At 38.2% G+C, this 17,282-nt stretch overlaps 1 protein-coding gene across 1 annotated transcript; it reads right to left on the bottom strand.

The window, feature by feature from the left end:
• Positions 1–29: 29 nt before the first annotated feature.
• LOC145467639 (metalloprotease TIKI homolog) lies at positions 30–10,084 on the bottom strand. Its single transcript, XM_081451218.1, has 7 exons — positions 9,624–10,084; positions 9,456–9,533; positions 8,752–9,327; positions 4,343–4,667; positions 3,344–3,434; positions 1,589–1,753; positions 30–1,365 (listed from the first exon to the last, which is right to left on the bottom strand). Exons 1-7 carry the CDS (start codon positions 9,663–9,665, stop codon positions 1,209–1,211), a joined length of 1,434 nt encoding a protein of 477 aa, XP_081307344.1. The 5' UTR covers positions 9,666–10,084; the 3' UTR covers positions 30–1,208.
• Between the last annotated feature and the right edge of the window lie 7,198 nt (positions 10,085–17,282).

The raw sequence follows: 17,282 nt of genomic DNA, 5'->3' as shown, positions 1-17,282 counted from the left end.
ATCTGCTACATTCACGAGGACGCACCAGGTAAGTGTTGTAATCACAGTTTTATTCACAAAATATAAGCATAAATATTTCACTTTGATCTCAAGTGACATTCCTTTTTATGGTATTGTTCTCGGAATGTCGAACTAAATATACATACACCCTGTACAAATGCTGAAGAAAGAGAATATTGATATAATTGAATTGTTTTTTAGATATCCTTGACTAATCAACCGAACTGCTGGTCGCATTCCTCTTATAGACTTTATTTGCTCGTGTAGTTTGATAGAAATTTATGATTAGTTTTTTGAAACTTGATAACTTACAAAGTATAGTAAAATAATTTAAATTTAAATGTTCGTTTCAGGAAATAAATTTTTATTATGCATGTCTGGGTTGGTCGTGCGGCATGGTGACGAAAGTGGTAAATTAGGGCGCAATAATCCGAGGTTTGGATGAACTGTCGCAAGGCTACACAGTAAGATGCGCATATTATTGGCTTATATGGACAATTCTTGCAATTCATACTGTAGACAACACACGTTAATCATCCAGGGATTGACTGACTTTAGCACAGGACGTTTGTTTTTAATTTTATTAAGTGTCTTTGTATTTCTATATAAACTTGAAGACAGAGATCTGTCCTATAGTTAGTAGGTTATATGCTGGCTAGAAATCTTAGTACAGAGGGACTGACCACGAGGGCCAAATTTGCGCTCACCACAGTCCCTTCTCAACACAGCTTAGATCTGTGTAGAAGTGGCATGTCCTAACAAAGCTGCACATTAGCTAAACGTCTGATGTTAGTGAGGTGTTTGGCCAGCCACTTGTTAAGTGGTTAGCAATGATTTGTGAGAAAAAGGCATTCAGATAATCTGGGAACTTTTGTTTGACCAAGTTAATGCTGAAAAGTTCACGCGGCATATAAACCAGGTAATTTCATATAATAAAATCATTTATATTAATCGACAAAAATGAATAAAGAACATTAATTTTTACTCTGTATGTTACTGTTTACTCTTCTGTCCATCATGCTGTTGTGGTATGTGACAGTTTTATTTTAAATTATTTATTTTTCTCTGACAGCTGTTTCACTCAGTGTATTACTCTTTTTTCTGCCAGGAATTTCACTGTGTCGTGGCTCGAACTGACTTTGTATTTATCGCTCTGTTCCAGCCCAGTTTCGTGTCTTTTATCTGTCGAGTTTAACTTTTGGTTGCTCCTAAATGACGTCTGTTATTAAGTGATGGACAAGCAGCCAGCACAGAAGTGTTACTGAGAGTGTCAGTCTGTTGTTATCACATACTACTGCTGACGATTTCAAGATAGGCGACATATCATTGCTCGCGTCCCCTTGCTTACGTTTAGTTGAATTACCTCTGAAAAAAATAAATACATGGAATTCATGATTAAATCTGGAAAAATTGAATCCACGGTCATGGGCCGCAATAAAGTTGGGTGAAGAGAATGACAGCGAGAACCCACAAGCGATCGACAATGTCAATCGGTAATTTATGCTTGCTCAAGTTGACGTTTGTTCTTCGTGGATAGCCGCGTCCTTTCGAAAGTCGCTACAACAAAGCTTAACAGTTGGTAACTCACCTTTTTTCAGTTGGCGTTTTTGTTACTTTGAGCACTAGTTTTACACGACTGAAATCTGGTCTCTTTCTTTTTCTCCCTGGACATCGTCTTCTATTTCTCTTGCGACATTTTCTTCGCTTCTTTTTTCTTCTTGTTACTGGGTATGGAGTTCTGACAGATTTGTAACTGAGAGAGAGAGACGCACATGTTATTTATCTATCCCCCGTATTTCTTATGAAGCCACAGAATGTATTTATAAAGTATGCCTTTGCGTATAACTCCCTGGGAAGCCAAAATTGTTACTGTCCATGTCCAGCAGTGATCACGTTTTTAAAACTAGGTCTGAGCGTATTTCAATTGCCTGTAGTATTTTAATTATAAATCTTATTATCACATATTATTTATTTGTAATTTTCCAGTACGCATTTTATCTTCTTACTCCTTCGTGTTTGTATTTTTAGCTTATACGTTATTTATTGTAGTAGGTCCACATCAGCCCTTTGGCTGCCCTAATTCAAACCTACTTCATCAAATAAAGTATGTATGTACATGCGGGAACGGCGGGCTAAGATTTTGCCACTAAATGATTATGGTTTCACTGATCTGTGTAAGGTTAGGCGGGGAACATTGCCCCAGTCCTCTCACAAAAGCGCTCGTGTAAGCTCTTCCTAGTCGTCTCTCGCGGTTTTCGGATTGTTTCTGACGGCTCAGTGTATCGACTTAGCGTCAGATGGAAGGTACGAAGCAGCGACCAATAACGAAATACAAAAGATTCGAAATACATTACAAAAAATACGTAAATTTTTAAGTGTTTTCCAGGTGATTATTCCATGTTTTATAACTTCTTAATATTGTCGCGCGCTGATTGGCTAAAAATCGTGTTTCTATTTAACAATTAGATTATGAGCTCGAGATTTCTATCACGCATAGATATCGAGAGCGAATAATCTAATTGTTTTAGTATAAATCTACTAGTCATTCAAAACTTTACCTAAATCCTCTACACAGACACTTCGGAAATGCCAAGAAGCGACCGTCATTTTGTTAACAAGGGCACACTGCTACGCTACTCACTATCTATCACAGAATAGTAGCGTAGCCAATCAGAGAATGGCATTCGAGATAGAACGCTAGCAGATTCATACTAAAACTCGATAGAAACACGGTACATGTTTTCTATTTCTTAAATATAAATAAATTTTATACAAGGCGTCGTCCTCGGTGTCGCAGTCGTCATTGCTAAAACTCTCTAATTGTGATCAACGCAACGTGTATAAAACTGCTATTATGACTGATTAAAAAAAAATAGAAATGATGATGATTTTAAATCCTCAAGCAAATAGCATTAACCCAATAGACAACCCTGACACAAAAGCACAATAAAGTAACCGACTATCGACTAAGTAATGCCCGTTCACTGGTTGATCACCGCAAGAATAAACACTTTTTCTTGTAAATGATTAAGAATAAAAATCAGCGATAATGATTTCGAATAACGTTTCGATGACTCGTTCATCATTTTCAAATTCTAAGTCAGATTCCTATGGATTCTTTATATACTAAGAATGCCTGTGAAAGTCTGCATGTGATTACAAGCTCTACAATGTGGAATGTAGAGGGTGTTAATTACGTACTAAATAGTTTTGCTTTAATTGAGTTAGATTGAGCGTTCAGTTTAGGTTTCTTTCCTTGGATAAAGAGCATTTCGACCAAACAAATGAAATCGGTTATTTCAAGCAAAGCAAATAAAATTAGTCATTTTAAGTAAACTTGTACTTTGGTAACGGATCTTCTGGCTTCATATGATGTACTGCAAATCCTTCCCGTCTCATTATATCTATAATACTGTGATTTCCAAGAAAATGTCCTGCAGGAAAAAAAATAGAGTACATTACGTTGATGGTAAACCTAAACCCTAATACCATGAGTCTTAAGATAGGGAGTCAATAGATCACCAAATTTTTTTAACGAAGACTATAATTTACTATGAATGGCAATAAATGAGGAGCGTGGGAAAAAAAAAGCTTGAACCGATCAGCTTGAAGCCCTGAATGGTGGAATCATTCTGCTGAGTTAGCCATCTTCTACTATTTTCAACGCCTTCTTCCACCCAGGAGAATACCAGCAACCTGACAAAAACTCGGGCAACCTGGCGTCCAAACCACAGAAAGAAACAACAAGCTCTTGTGATTTCATTTTTTTAATAAATTTATCTTTACTTCGCAAGGAGAATGTAGACAGTCGATCTAACGTAAAGGGGCCATTTATGTCGGAATAATAGACTCCCCACCGCTAGAGTTCACTTGGCCGTAACCTCGCTAATTTGCCTCTAGCATTTAGAACACGAATAAGTTAGACTGAGGGGAATATTTTCAACGCAAAAATGAGCGAAATTAACAAACGACGTTTCGACTTCGTCGGATGTCATTGTCGAGTATAAATGTGTGGGTTAGTTTGTGCATAATAAATAGATCTACAATTATGCGCATTAGGTGGCAAAATACGTTAAGTGACAAGAAAACAAGAAACCGTGACTATTAAGAAACTATGTTAATTAAACAAACAATTATGCTCTGATTGAGTCTTACTTAGTATTTAGTACTGACTTAAGTTGTCTGATATATAACATTTCGTATATCAGGCAGTCAATTGTAGATCTATTTACAATGCAAAAGGTAACCTACACATTTATTCTTGACAATGACATCCGACGATGTCGAAATAACGTTTATTAATTTCGCTAATTTTTGTGCAATACTGTGAACACAAACTTACCCGCACCAAACGCAAAAAAGAAATTACGTTCAGGGTTCTTGTTTAAAAGTTCAATGACTCTTTTTGCCATGCGTTCGTTCCTCTTGAAGATAAGCTCTGTTCTAAAATATTGATCGATTTCTTGCGTCTTCTTTAACTCTAACTGTCTCAGGGAAGAGTTAGAAGACATACTTGGGAGTCGTGTTGATTGAGTGGAGAACAGGACGGAGTTGAGGTCTCCGCAGTTATAATGATCTATGAGATCATCTGTAGAATAAGCTAAGTGTGCTTTACCAACCCGTAACTTCTCCTGGAAGTTCAAAGTTTGGTTTAGAGCAAACACAACCTGCAATCAAAAAGATAAGGATTTTAAGGTCTCGCCAAATCGATTTTGCAAAATATCGAGGAGAAACAAACAAACAACAATTCCTCTTAATACCGGTATTACTTTATATCTGATTGGCACTGAACTCATTAGACTTGCATAGATTATAAACAATGTCACTAACAAAGGCATTGCTCGATACAGTGAAACCCCCAGTTGTGTCGGCTCAGTACATGGTGTTCTCTTAAGACAGGTGATATAATAATACTAATACTAATACTAATAATGATAATAATAATAATGTATTTCTAGCGTATTACATCATATTTTGTAACAATAGTTAATTATTAGCCCTTTTGAAATCGTCACGTTTATTTAAAGATAACCACATTTCATTGCATATCAATACAAAATAGGCCCTTGCTGGGGTCACGTGGCCAAATTTTTCCTAGAAAAATTTTATATTATGGGCTATAACTTACAGAGTGCCAGAAATGGAAAGAGCGCATCGAAAATACCAAAATGGCCAAGTTTGAGGCCCCTGGAATTAAAGAGTAAGTATATACAACACTTTGAATTTTGGGAAAATTTAGAGGATTTGTATGAAAAATGTTGCTGGAGAGCAAGACCTTGCTCTCCAACAACTTTTTCCATACAAATCGTCTTATTCTTTTCAAAAATTCAGACCGTCATAAAACCTCATTCTTTAATGACGGGGGCATCAAACTTGGCCCTAATGATATTTTGGACATGCTTTTTCAATTTCTGGCATTCGTTACGTTATAGCCCATAATTTTATGAACAGTAGGTCACGTGATGGCTTAGCTGCAAATGGCCTAATCTACGCTCTCTTCTTCTATCTTCGCTGGTTAAAATATAACGCCTGATCACAGGATATTGACAATCAAACGTCCAAATCCGTATTTTGTAACTGTAACAAGTCTATAAAAATATATATAGTGCACAGAAATTCGTAAAACTGGGATTATCAAGAGGACAGAGTGTACGACCAACCACTGCTCATAGCACAATGTCCAGTCAGTCAACGCATCAATTTAGAATATTCTACTTAGCTTTAAAACAACATCACTGAGCAATGTTAAGGAGTCTGAAACCGCTCTCAGCGGTAAAATGTCCTTGAAGTGTCCGCTTTATGCAGGCTTAATATTAGTGTCCGCGTCCGCTTAATAGAGGTGTAATCTGAATGCAGGTTTGTTTTACAGTAATCGCGGGACGACAATTTAGAGACTCTAGCTGGTGGGGTCCGCTTAATACATGTTTCACCGTATATTTTTAGCAGCCGCATTTGTTTGAATGCTCATACACTATATGGACGTAAAAGCAGATAGGGGTCAAGGTATCAGAAAAAAAAGGATAAAAAAGAGAAAGGGAAGGAACGCTCTTTCAGTTAAATGAAACAGAAATTGACCACAGCGAATGGTTAAAGTTTTTCTTGCGGGAGTCAAATACTTCACAGGGAGCCGCATGGACCAGATAAAAGGTTTCTGCCGGTATTAGAAAAAGAGTCATTTGAGGCATTTCTAGTCTATGTACGTGACTTATCTCGTAATAATCACTGTTCACAGCGTCAGGTGGAACATGTTCATCCTACTTGTGTTGATCCCCTGATATTCAGTCAAGTAGCCCTTTTAGTAAAATGCTATGGCTACGACAAATGATCACTATTGACTTAAAAACTCTCGCTTCTGTTTGAATAACAAGCTTCTTAACCATGTCTGTAGTTAAATGAGAAAAGCGAACATTTTATGTAAAAATTTACTTGTTTGAACATTGGTCTAGTGAGATTATACATAACGCGAAAAATAAGCATGTCAGTAATTCATATCACGAGATCTCTTACGACATTTAAGTAGCTAACCGTTAGTACGAGTACATATCAAAGTTCGATGAGCATAGTGAGATAATCACGTACATACTAAATACATCGTTTATCTTCCTATTGCAGCTGTAAATACTGAACTGATTACTCATTTTATCGTCCACAATATGCATTTTATCGCACTCCTTAGTATTAATATGCCCTAAGGTTCCTGATATACAAAGATGGGTAAAGTAGCTGCTTGTTAACAAGTTAGGAAATGTGGTCAGTTTAATTAAAACAAATCGCGCTGGGTTTGTCTGTCAGCTGTTGTCCGTCATATGTGCAGCAAAAATCGATGTTCTTTGGTGTCAAGTGCCTTCAGCCTGCTAGTTCCTGCTGCATACTGTAACTCTAAACCATTTGTTTTGCACTTATAACAACTTAAAAATCATTGTTGGGCAACAAGTAATAACAATTTTCTTGTTTAAACAACAGATAAAACTAATTTCAACAGAACCTTGAACCTTGGGTTATTAAAATACTATTACGTAGCGCTGTCGTCCAGATTGTCACTCATGTGTACGGGGTGTTTCGGTCAAGAGTCTTTTTAATTTGGAACATCAAACAGCACCGCCTTTCATCACAAAAGTCAATGAACATAAAGGCAGTAGAATAAATAACAGATTTACTACACAATCCTACAGACATAAGCATCTTATGCACAAACATTCGTTGCATTTTGAGTTGCCGAATAAAAATGCTGCTTTTGTTCGCTTGCCACGTTCAACTGGCAACAGAAAAACTACTTGACTAATGGGCAGGGGACGTGTTTGCATATTTAATAGATGTCATTTACAACTCCCTTCAAAACACGAGAACAAGTCACAGGAAGGAAGTCACGTTAGAAATAGCATAGTATTCCTTCAGATCTCTTATTTATTTACGTTGTGTGGTTTGGCCAGAGCTGAGCTTTGAGAAGTCTTACAAACAGAATGTAGCCGTTTGGAAGGGCACGCTCTTGATTTAATTAACACCATTGTCTGCATAAAAGTTTGTTGACATAATAAAAGAATTGGAAAGCCGCTCATTGAAAAGCAACACGGATTTTATGGAATTAGGGGGAAAAATTATTTTTAGTCTTGCTTGGAATATTTTGTCTCCCAGGAACAAAGAATTGAAAAATATCTTTGCCAAACGCGGTAAGGAACTCTTTGAACAAAGAGGCGTGATGATAATGAAAGTTTAATGACACCACAGCTGTACCTTGTTATCATATCAAGCAAGCATGTAATGGATACTCCAGTCGGAACTTTTAAAACACAGGACGCCGAAAGGCAAGCCGCCACAAGCATCCGAGAGTGGTGACGTTAAGTCATCACGACCATTTCAAGAATCTTCTTCTATCCACTGAGTGACGCAAATCGATGGAGCTTTTCTTTTGATGCATAAGCACAAGTTCTCGTAATCTGCAGGATGATAATTTAAGCTTTTGGATGCAAAAACCGAATGAAAAGACAGGAAACTGTTTTGAGAACGACATGGGCATTTACAATCAGTCAGCGTAACAGCAGCAGTAACATCAGCGGACACTCAGGTCAAGCCACACGAATATAAATCGATCTTGGATACGACAAGCGATCAACTTTCATGTCACTTTAACATTAACTTAGCTATAAACAGACTTTTCTTTTGCCTCCAAACTCTTGACAAAACATTCCACAAATTCATTTAAAACCCACTATGAAAAGCACCATTAACAAAACATGATTAAGAAGTTTAGCTCACTGTTTTGACAGTGTAAATAACAAAGCTCAATATAAACATAAATGCCCCCTTTTACGCGTCCGCACTAAGTAAGATAATCTTGCTATTCTGCTCACTTATGCAATCGAAAGATTTCAACGCTATCTCTGAAAGCTAACTATAGAAACGGTGTGCCATTGAGTTATAGCTGACCTAGTAAATTGTTACATGATAATAGAATTACCAAAGCCGACTCACGCAAAGAAATACAGAAAATTGAAGATAAAACGCAACCTAGTTGAGATCACGCTTCAGTGAAGCTTGAACTCTAAACCACTAAGTACGCAATTTATTGCAGGCCACCGTTCCATGCGCGAGAAATGAAAGATACAACAATTAATTGTCGCGTGCATTTTGACTTAAACATTTAATGTTGTCAGTTTCAGTTAATCCATTTTTGTCGGCAGTAAGCTGGATTCCGTTAAGAAACTTTTGACTTCGAGAAGATTTGAAGGATTATGTGATTCTCACTCTACAAACCTGTGTATCGTTTAGAGAATTAAGCGGCAGGCACTGTTCCTCCACTTCCTCCACGGCTCCCGTGAATTTCTCGTTTCTGGCAGCTTCCGAAGCAAGATACTGATCCAGAACAGGTATTCCTCGACTCTTAATGTCGCTTTCCGTCAAAGAATTGACCATAAGCATAATCCATATCGGTCGCTTTTGCTGCCAGTCTTTAGTCAAAAGCTGAAATATTTTATCGGCGTAGGGCGCCATTCCTTTGCGATATTCTCCTTCGTTGTCTCTCAACCAGACTGGGATCATTTTCTTTATGTATCTTAAATGCCTAGAAAGGCGTCGATACATTTTTCGAGGTAACACGTCCTTAAGAAGTCCTCCCTTGGGTAGCATTTGGCATTTCCAAAGAGCATTGATTGTAAGCTTGTTAGTCAAGTCAAGCTCAAAATATACGTATTGGCTCGTGGTAAACGCTGCTTTGCTGTTTGTGGGAATGTAGTCCCATACTCTTGTGTAAGGTACATGGATTGTACCAAAGAAGTAAGCCGGCGGATTCCTTTTCACTAGCCACAAAAACGAGTTGAGGTTCTCTTGAACCTGTAAACACGAGTACAAATGAAATATGCACAACGTAATTATTCTTGAAAGCACAATAGAACAGTGATCTATAAGAATTTAAGTGCACACATTAACGCACACAAGCAAGAGATCTTGAAATCTGTTACCGCGTAATCCGTGCAAGATCTTTTGGAAGGTGTGCGGTCCGGTGTTGCATTCTGGCTCTGGAGAGGTGACTCCGTTACCTGCAGGTAGAGAGGAGTACAAACAAGGCATGTTATGATTAGTAAGTGATGAAGTCCTATAGTCTTAACTTGATCCATTTGTCAACTTACAACGAGTAGTAAAACCCATAAAAGGTTCGAGGAGAACGCCATCCCTTCATCCTAACCACTGGAATTAACTTTACTGCAGCAGCTACAGGCTTCTTCAGTTTATCAGAGTCGGCGACGGTCATCTGGCCTTCATAGCTCAGTAACAGACAATCTTTAAATCTCGTCAGCTCCGGCTCAAGCGCTTTGCGGTCTTTGCTCGGGTTAGGAACTTGAATGCTGATTGGCTTAGCTCACCTCGTAATTGGCGCACAGTTAATCTTGTGGGGCGGGTCGACACTGAACACAATAGGCATGTCATTAGCCTTGACAGCAGACAACCCGCCTGACAGTTGTGCGTTTAATTGGGGTGCTCACCTACATGGCTGCGCCAGCTTGTATGACAAAACGTGATCTAATAAGCTATCTTCTGCTTGACTGGCGCGCTGTCTCCATATCAGAAAAAATCCGAAATTAAGAAGCTACATAAATTTTATGTAATTGCTGTCCACATTCAGGGTTCACTTAAGTCGAATAGTGCAGGAATATTCCAAACACGCGAGTCGTTTACTGGAGAACCAACAGCAAATGACACGGACTATTTTTCTTGACAGCTATTGATAAGAGGTTCTCTGTTGACTTTGTTTAATATCATACTCAAAATAGAAAGAGTTCAAATTTTCGAAACAACGCGCTTGCGTTAAAATGTTCGCTCGTGAAGGCAAACTGCCCAAAGTTCTAAGTTTGTAAAACTCATTGGAAGCTCACTTAGCATGACTTTGAACACCAGCCGTGTTCCCGCAACCATAGAAAGGAGAGGGGGTGGTGAAGGAGAAGATCAGAAGGATGGGAGCTGCGAACCATGCTGTAAGCTGTAAGACGTCACTTGATAGCGGCTTACGAACAACGGGAAAAACGCACACATGGAATGTGTATCAGTCAGAAAGTCGTGTAGGAAATTTTCAGAACAACTTTGACAACTTGCCTCGCGATGAACAGTAACTAGTCCATAAGAAGTCCATATGCAGAGATAAAGAAGTCCATAAGAAGTCCATATATAGAGACAAGAGCTGTTATGATAGACATAAAGCTTAGCGTGTATTGAGTTTAGATCTTGGAACGAACAAGGGAACTGTCCGTGATAGAGAAAGTCCATAATATGGATATTGGTCTGAACAAGATGTCTTGATCATAGAAATACCATTTTTTTTATATTGGTTTGGTCTCTTCAAAACCTAAAAATGTGTTCTTGTGTTTACTTGAAGTAATTTTGTTGCAAACTACGCCTCATTTGTAGTCTAGACGAGGATGGTAAATCAAGCCGAATTGTTTAGGCCAGGTCTAACAAGCCATACTTATCATGGTCTGAGCACGTGGCGGGACCGGTAAATGATCAATTAGCCGCGCGCGGCAGCTTAACTGTTTTGCCTCGTAAAATTGGCTTGTGTGGGAAGAAGAGCCTTGTATCTCTTAGCTAAATACCATTGCCTATAAATAAATCGTCAAACATTTCGGCGTTTGAAGTTCAAAATCAGGTGGAAAACAAAAGACGGAGCCCTATAATAAGGTTCTTTTTGAAAAGAACCTACATTCAGTTTCTGTAAGCTCTCTCCATTCGTTTGAATCATCCAAGACAACCAAAACGCCGATTAGTAAAGCAAATCCATTAGGAAATATTGGAAAAGAAATTATAGCTCAAAATTACGTGGAATGCATATCAGTTAATAAGCCCCCAGGAGTGTGAGAAGCAGATAAAAGTAAATAGATTATTTTAAGCAGTTCCATTGTTTTAACGGTGGACGCAGCTATCACGATATATTGCTAGGCTGTGATCAGTGGTGGGAGGTTGTAAAAATCTCTTTAGAAATGGGTTCCCAAGAATTTTGAGAGAGGATGTACATACATGGTTGGCGGTTAGCAAACATGACAAGGGAAATGCTATTTCAATTTTCAGGCTTGCGTTTCAAAACTGCAGATCCTATCAATGGCATAAAGTTATAAAAAGATGCAAAGTATCTATATTCAGCATGATCTGTAAGACTTAGTGGTAAGTTATGATTTCGTTTTCAAGAGTAAAATGCATAATCCTACACTTCCGACTAAAACAGATCCTTATCCCCGAATAAATCCAGAATGAAAATTGAAGATAAAAATTATTTGACCTTAAGGTGGCTCCATAGGGTAATCATTTATCGCGTTGCGCGCACTAGTGTCACGTTTTGAATGCTGTTTTCCTCTCAAACTTATAAGGTGGCCGAACACAGTTTTCGCGCGTGCTCTCGCTAATGCGACTCAGCGCGCGCACAAGGATTACAAAACTTGATTGACATTTTACAATAACTGTCTAATTTCTCGCATATTTGTTGGCTCATTTTTATCATCAATAAGAGTACAGACGGATAAAATTTTAATTTGTGCAAACTTTAAAGTTCAACTTTCAGGTGTCAAACTGTCAACTTTTTAACCAATGAGATTTTATTGACTTTTTTAAGTAGCCCATCAAAAAGCGAGAAAAGCTATTGACAATGTTCGCGTCATTATCACCTATCTTTGTTTACGGCAACTTTACGGCGTCTTTTCCCCTCATTTATTTCTGCGGAATTTCACCATTTTGGGTCTTCTTATTGTAAAAAACAAATTGACGTCAGTTTTTTATGCGTCTGTCCTCTTATTAAAGATAATTTGCGTCATGACATTTTCAAAGTTTACTGCCGAACCACAGCCACACTGTTACGACGCAATTTATCATCATACGTGTAAAATTTATCATTAGACGCATAGACTGACGTCATTTTGTTAAGTCGTCGATACAGCGATCATTTTATTTGGTCAATGCCCGCGCTATATGTGCTATTTTTCTTCATAATTGAACAAAATGTATTTATGGTTTTAGTCTTTTCCGTAGAAAGGTATGTTAGAAAAGGTAGCGAATGCAAAGAACCCAGCAATTCTCCGATTTTTCCTTGTTACGGAAAGAACCCTGTTAAATGCAGCGCATGCGTAGTAAAACAAAAATTGCGATTGAACGCTGAATGGCTTCTCGGAGATACAAGAACCACAGATCAAAATTTCACGAAATTTGGCACGAAAATACTTTAGGAAATAAGTAACTAGAGTATTGAACAACAATTGAAATTTAACAAAGGAAATTCTAGATACTCCAGTCAACCTTCTACATGGGGTAATTTTAAAAGATCTCTCTGCTAAACTATTATAAAAATAGTGTTAACTCGTGAGCGTCGTTACAAGCTTGCTGCTTGCAAATGATAAAGAAAATCAATTTTCTCCTGAGAAAATCTAATGACTAGATTTTCCGCAAATGAACAAAACCGATTTTAAGGGCCTGTTTTTATTTATTCATGTTGCACATACGTCAGCTTAACTATCAAAAAAACAAAGTTTGTTTTGTTAACTTGCGTGTTGCCATTTTTGACGACCAAAGGATCAAGTGTTTTAGAGAAAAACACTGGTGTCAAAAACGGTGTTCAGCCACCTTAAATGTCATAAGCAATCAGTGATAAAATAGTGTTTTACTATCATCCCTTTTAAGTCTTGAATTATAAATACCCAAACAAATGTCTTTTTTACCTTTTTGATGGCATTATTTGTGATGTTCTTGAATTTCCTTCGGTGAAATCTTCCAAAATTTTGACAATACATCGAATTGGACGGCGTGGAATTTTAAACTCGTTAAAACTAGTGTTTGTACCGGCAGTTTTTTAGGTTTTTGCAAACTTATGCCTATTACCGCTGCGGAAAAACTGGTCAGATAGATTTCCCTGAAAAACGAGTTGCAACTAAAGTAAATATTTACTACCAATCTGCAAATTTTACGGAATTTCACCGAAGGAAACGCGAGAAAATTAACTGTCAGTTTTGCTTTTTGTGCTCATGTTGACGTCATAAAATATCCAAAAGCACTGACGTTTTCCTTCGAGCGCGGGCAGATTACTTGAGCTTTGGTGCTCAGCGCGCGTGCTATCGTTAAACTATAGGGAGCCACCTTAGTGACTGGCCCATTGGGAAACAGTGAGTTTTGTTTTCCCGAGAGCATATGTTAAGGGTCTCGGGGAAACAAAACTCTGTCTCCCGAAGGGTCAGTCATTAAGTGTTTTGTTATACCTCATGATTCAAAAATAGAAAAAATACCGCGAAAAAATGATTTGTTTGACGCCTACGGTGGCTGTGCTTGCAGCACGAGCGGGAGTCAAACCGAGCTGTCCTACCGAAACGACACGATAACAGTCGTTTTCTTCGCAGTTAACAAAAATAAAAACAATACTTAAGTTGCTTTGCCTTCTTCTAATGCTTAATTCGAGAGTTCTGGGTTTGATTTGACGAGGAACAGCATATTTTGTTGTAAATGACACGACTATTTTCCTACCTGGCGAGTGATGACAGCGATCGAAGAGCGAGTTGCCGAACGCGGGCGACCCATTTTTGGCGCCAAATTAAAAGCTTGAAGACACAAAATGTTCAAATTTTCCCCTTTGTTAATCTGATATGTTTTTGCCGAATTATAAATTTCTCTTCTTGAATATGAATGCTTTCTCTAGTGAGAAACGTTGCCCGACTTCAATGGCTGCTTGACATCAAGCCGACTGGCACACAAATTTGCCGCCGTTTCAAGGTGCACGTCCGGCTTTTTGGCACGTGACACGTTCTCCTCCAATCGGAAAACGTATTTGAGATGGGAGGTATCTACTTCTACACCTTTCTACACAGTTAAAAAAGTGGAAGAGTATGATAAGGCTACTTGGCTGGTTGACTAGATACGAATACCCTTTCCATGCGATATCAGTGACTGCAGAACTCCCACTCTTGTGTGATCTCTTTTCTTCTATTAATCCTTTGTTCATATCATTTCGCCATGTTCATATTTGTTTTATACAGTACTGTACAAACAATAGCGAAACGCATCGTTCGAATTCTCCTCAATTATCCTGGCCGTTTCTCTTCCAAAAAATTTCACCACGGCTTGAATCAAAAATTCAAATAACTCATCAATTATGTGATTTTCAGTATCTTCTTTTCCGGCAGTCGAGTAAAGTCAAACCTGTATTAGGCTGACACCTTCGGGAAATGAAATGCGCCATTTATATATGTTCACGTGGAATCACTATACCACAAGGACAGCACCGCCTCTTGTAGTTCTTGTTGGATCAACAAAGTTAAGCCCTGTTCGGCGGGGATCCTACTTGGCTGCAAGAACTGTGTCTTATGTAGTACAGACCACCAAGCTTGTTTCGGGAACGCTCTTTGCGAATAACTTATTTCTTTATTTAATTAAATATTAATGATTATTAAATAAAGTAGTTAAATTTCAGTCTTATAATGTAAATGAGGTAGTTAAATATTATTTATTGTAAATAGTCAAATTTTAGGTGTTTAATTTTAATAACTTTTATTTCTTTTAAGTGTCCCCTATTAGTAGAAGGTTGTTACCCTTGGCTAGACTTCTTTGACACGTTAATAAAGTTTTCATTTCATTTCATTTCATTTCACCAAGTACGAAAACAGTACTGAAAAAAACCCGCGTGTAATACGCTAGTGGTTTAAGGACGTTCGCGCGAAAATTTTCCAGTTGATAGATTTTTTAAAAATTTTTTCTGCGGTCAGAGAATGAGTTACTGTTGTCAGAATGCAAAAAAATTTGGGGGTCACCGACTTCGTTTCAGAGATAAAACGTGTGGAAAACTACCCTAATTTTGAAAATTTGGCGCACATAGTTCAGCGTGGTCTACAGGGGTTTCTAGTTAAAAATATTGGAGGTGAGTCAACGGAGGGAAACGATCTTGGTGATATTTTGCAGAAGTGGGTCTGTTGCGTAAATAATTCCAAATGTTACCAACGTTTTCACAAAACTTGACCCTTCAAAAGGCATTTAAAACCGTCGCACAGATAAACGAAGAGCTAAAAAGAACGGAATTCGATGGTGCATTTCGCAAAAATTCAAACTTCTAGTCGATAGATTTTCATTTTCTCGCTAAACGTAGAAAATCGGTAGAGGAAATGATTCATCAAAAGAAAAATAGGGGTCACCGAACGTCCAAGATAGTTAAATCCAGGAAAAGCTATAGCAATGGCCATCTGCCCTATCACTGTTCATTTTATTGCTTAGTGCGAGCGCTCATGCATGGCGTGGCGTGTGAATTTGCGTGCGCAATAAGGATGCGCAGAAACAATTAGCGCGAACGTCCTTAAGAACCTGCTGGCAAAAATTTTCCATTTTAATACCCAAAAATATAAACAAAGCCAAGCAAGATCAAGCAGGTTTTTATGTGCGGGTTACAGTTGATTATGATAAACATTTTAAGAGTGTGGTTTTGAAATTTCAAATGTATACTTCAATAGAGTGAATTATACAGTTGTGAATAATTACTTTATATTTAAGGACCAAACTCGTTTTTTTTTTTCTGGTTTTCAACACCTATATCTCCTTTAGAGCTGTTAAGAACTCAATTAGGAACCTTGTTAGCCTACCTCAAAAGACAAGAACCTATTTTGCCAGACTTCAAGAAATGTAGTTTCTTACACGCGGGTTTTTACTGTACCCCGTTGTTATGACGTCTTTTTTTTTTCTTCCCTTCACAAGGCGATATCAGTGACTGCAGAACTCCCAGTCCTGTGTGATATCTTTTCTTCTAGCGTGAAACCTGTATTAAGTGGACACCCTCTATTAAGTGGACACCAGCTCGAGTCCCAAAATTTTCTTCCGACATCTACTGTAAAATAGACCGGCATTCAGCGGACCCCTCTGTAAAGCACGCGGTTTCGCGTTCAGCTCGAATAATAGCGTAAATCCTCGAATTAGCACCCGCCCCCCCTTCGAATAAGCGCCCCTCTTATCGGCCAAAATTTAAAATAAGCGCCCCCTCCCCCCATTTTGTGGACGAGTAATGAGGCAACAAAGGGTGTATAGTTTTCGTCATGTAGTATTAGACTTGTACATTGTTTCAGTTGGTCAACAGTTAAGTACTGACGGTGCCGCGATTTAAACTTTAGGATCAGCTTTTTATGTCAATAAACAGCTTATGTTGGTGTTTACGCGCAGATGATATATTAAAGAAATGATATCGTCCGGCTACGATTTGGGAAAAATTAAATAAGCGCCACCCCCCCCCCCCCCCTCCTCGAATAAGCGCCCTCCGTCTTATCCTAAAGTTGAAATAAGCGCCCGGGCGCTAATTCGAAGATTTACGGTACTTGAACTTCGCTACGACTGCGAAAGCCTTCTACATTGGTCAGCGGATTCGATCACATAAAGTCTAAAAGACGGAACGGAGGATAGAGCGAATCTACCGTCCATACCTACAACTTGGATTTTCCAAGGTTAAAACTGTAGTAACCACCTTAATAGGCACATTGGTATAAAATGACCAATTTTAGCTAGTACGTTATGTTTAAATAGTTTAACGCAGATTTGTTTTTCACTTCAAATGAACTGTGCATTTAATAGTTAAGATGGTGTGTGTTTTCTTGTTTTTGATGTGGATGCCGAACATCCTTCGTTTCTTAGTTAAATATTTATTTTTCACAGAAAATTAGCTGTTCTTTGAAACAATGGAATTGTTAAAAGTTTATACCCCAGTGGCTAAATATAGTGTTTGTCAATACCCAAAACTGAGGCAGTAGGGAAGGTATGTGAGAAAACAACATAAAACCCCGGTTTGAATTTTCTTT

This window comes from Orbicella franksi, chromosome 14 (genome assembly GCF_964199315.1).
Source record: "Orbicella franksi chromosome 14, jaOrbFran1.1, whole genome shotgun sequence".
Taxonomy (NCBI): Eukaryota; Metazoa; Cnidaria; class Anthozoa; order Scleractinia; family Merulinidae; genus Orbicella; species Orbicella franksi.
The sequence above is the reverse complement of the archived record's forward strand: the minus strand, read 5'-3'. Positions and strand labels throughout refer to the sequence as shown.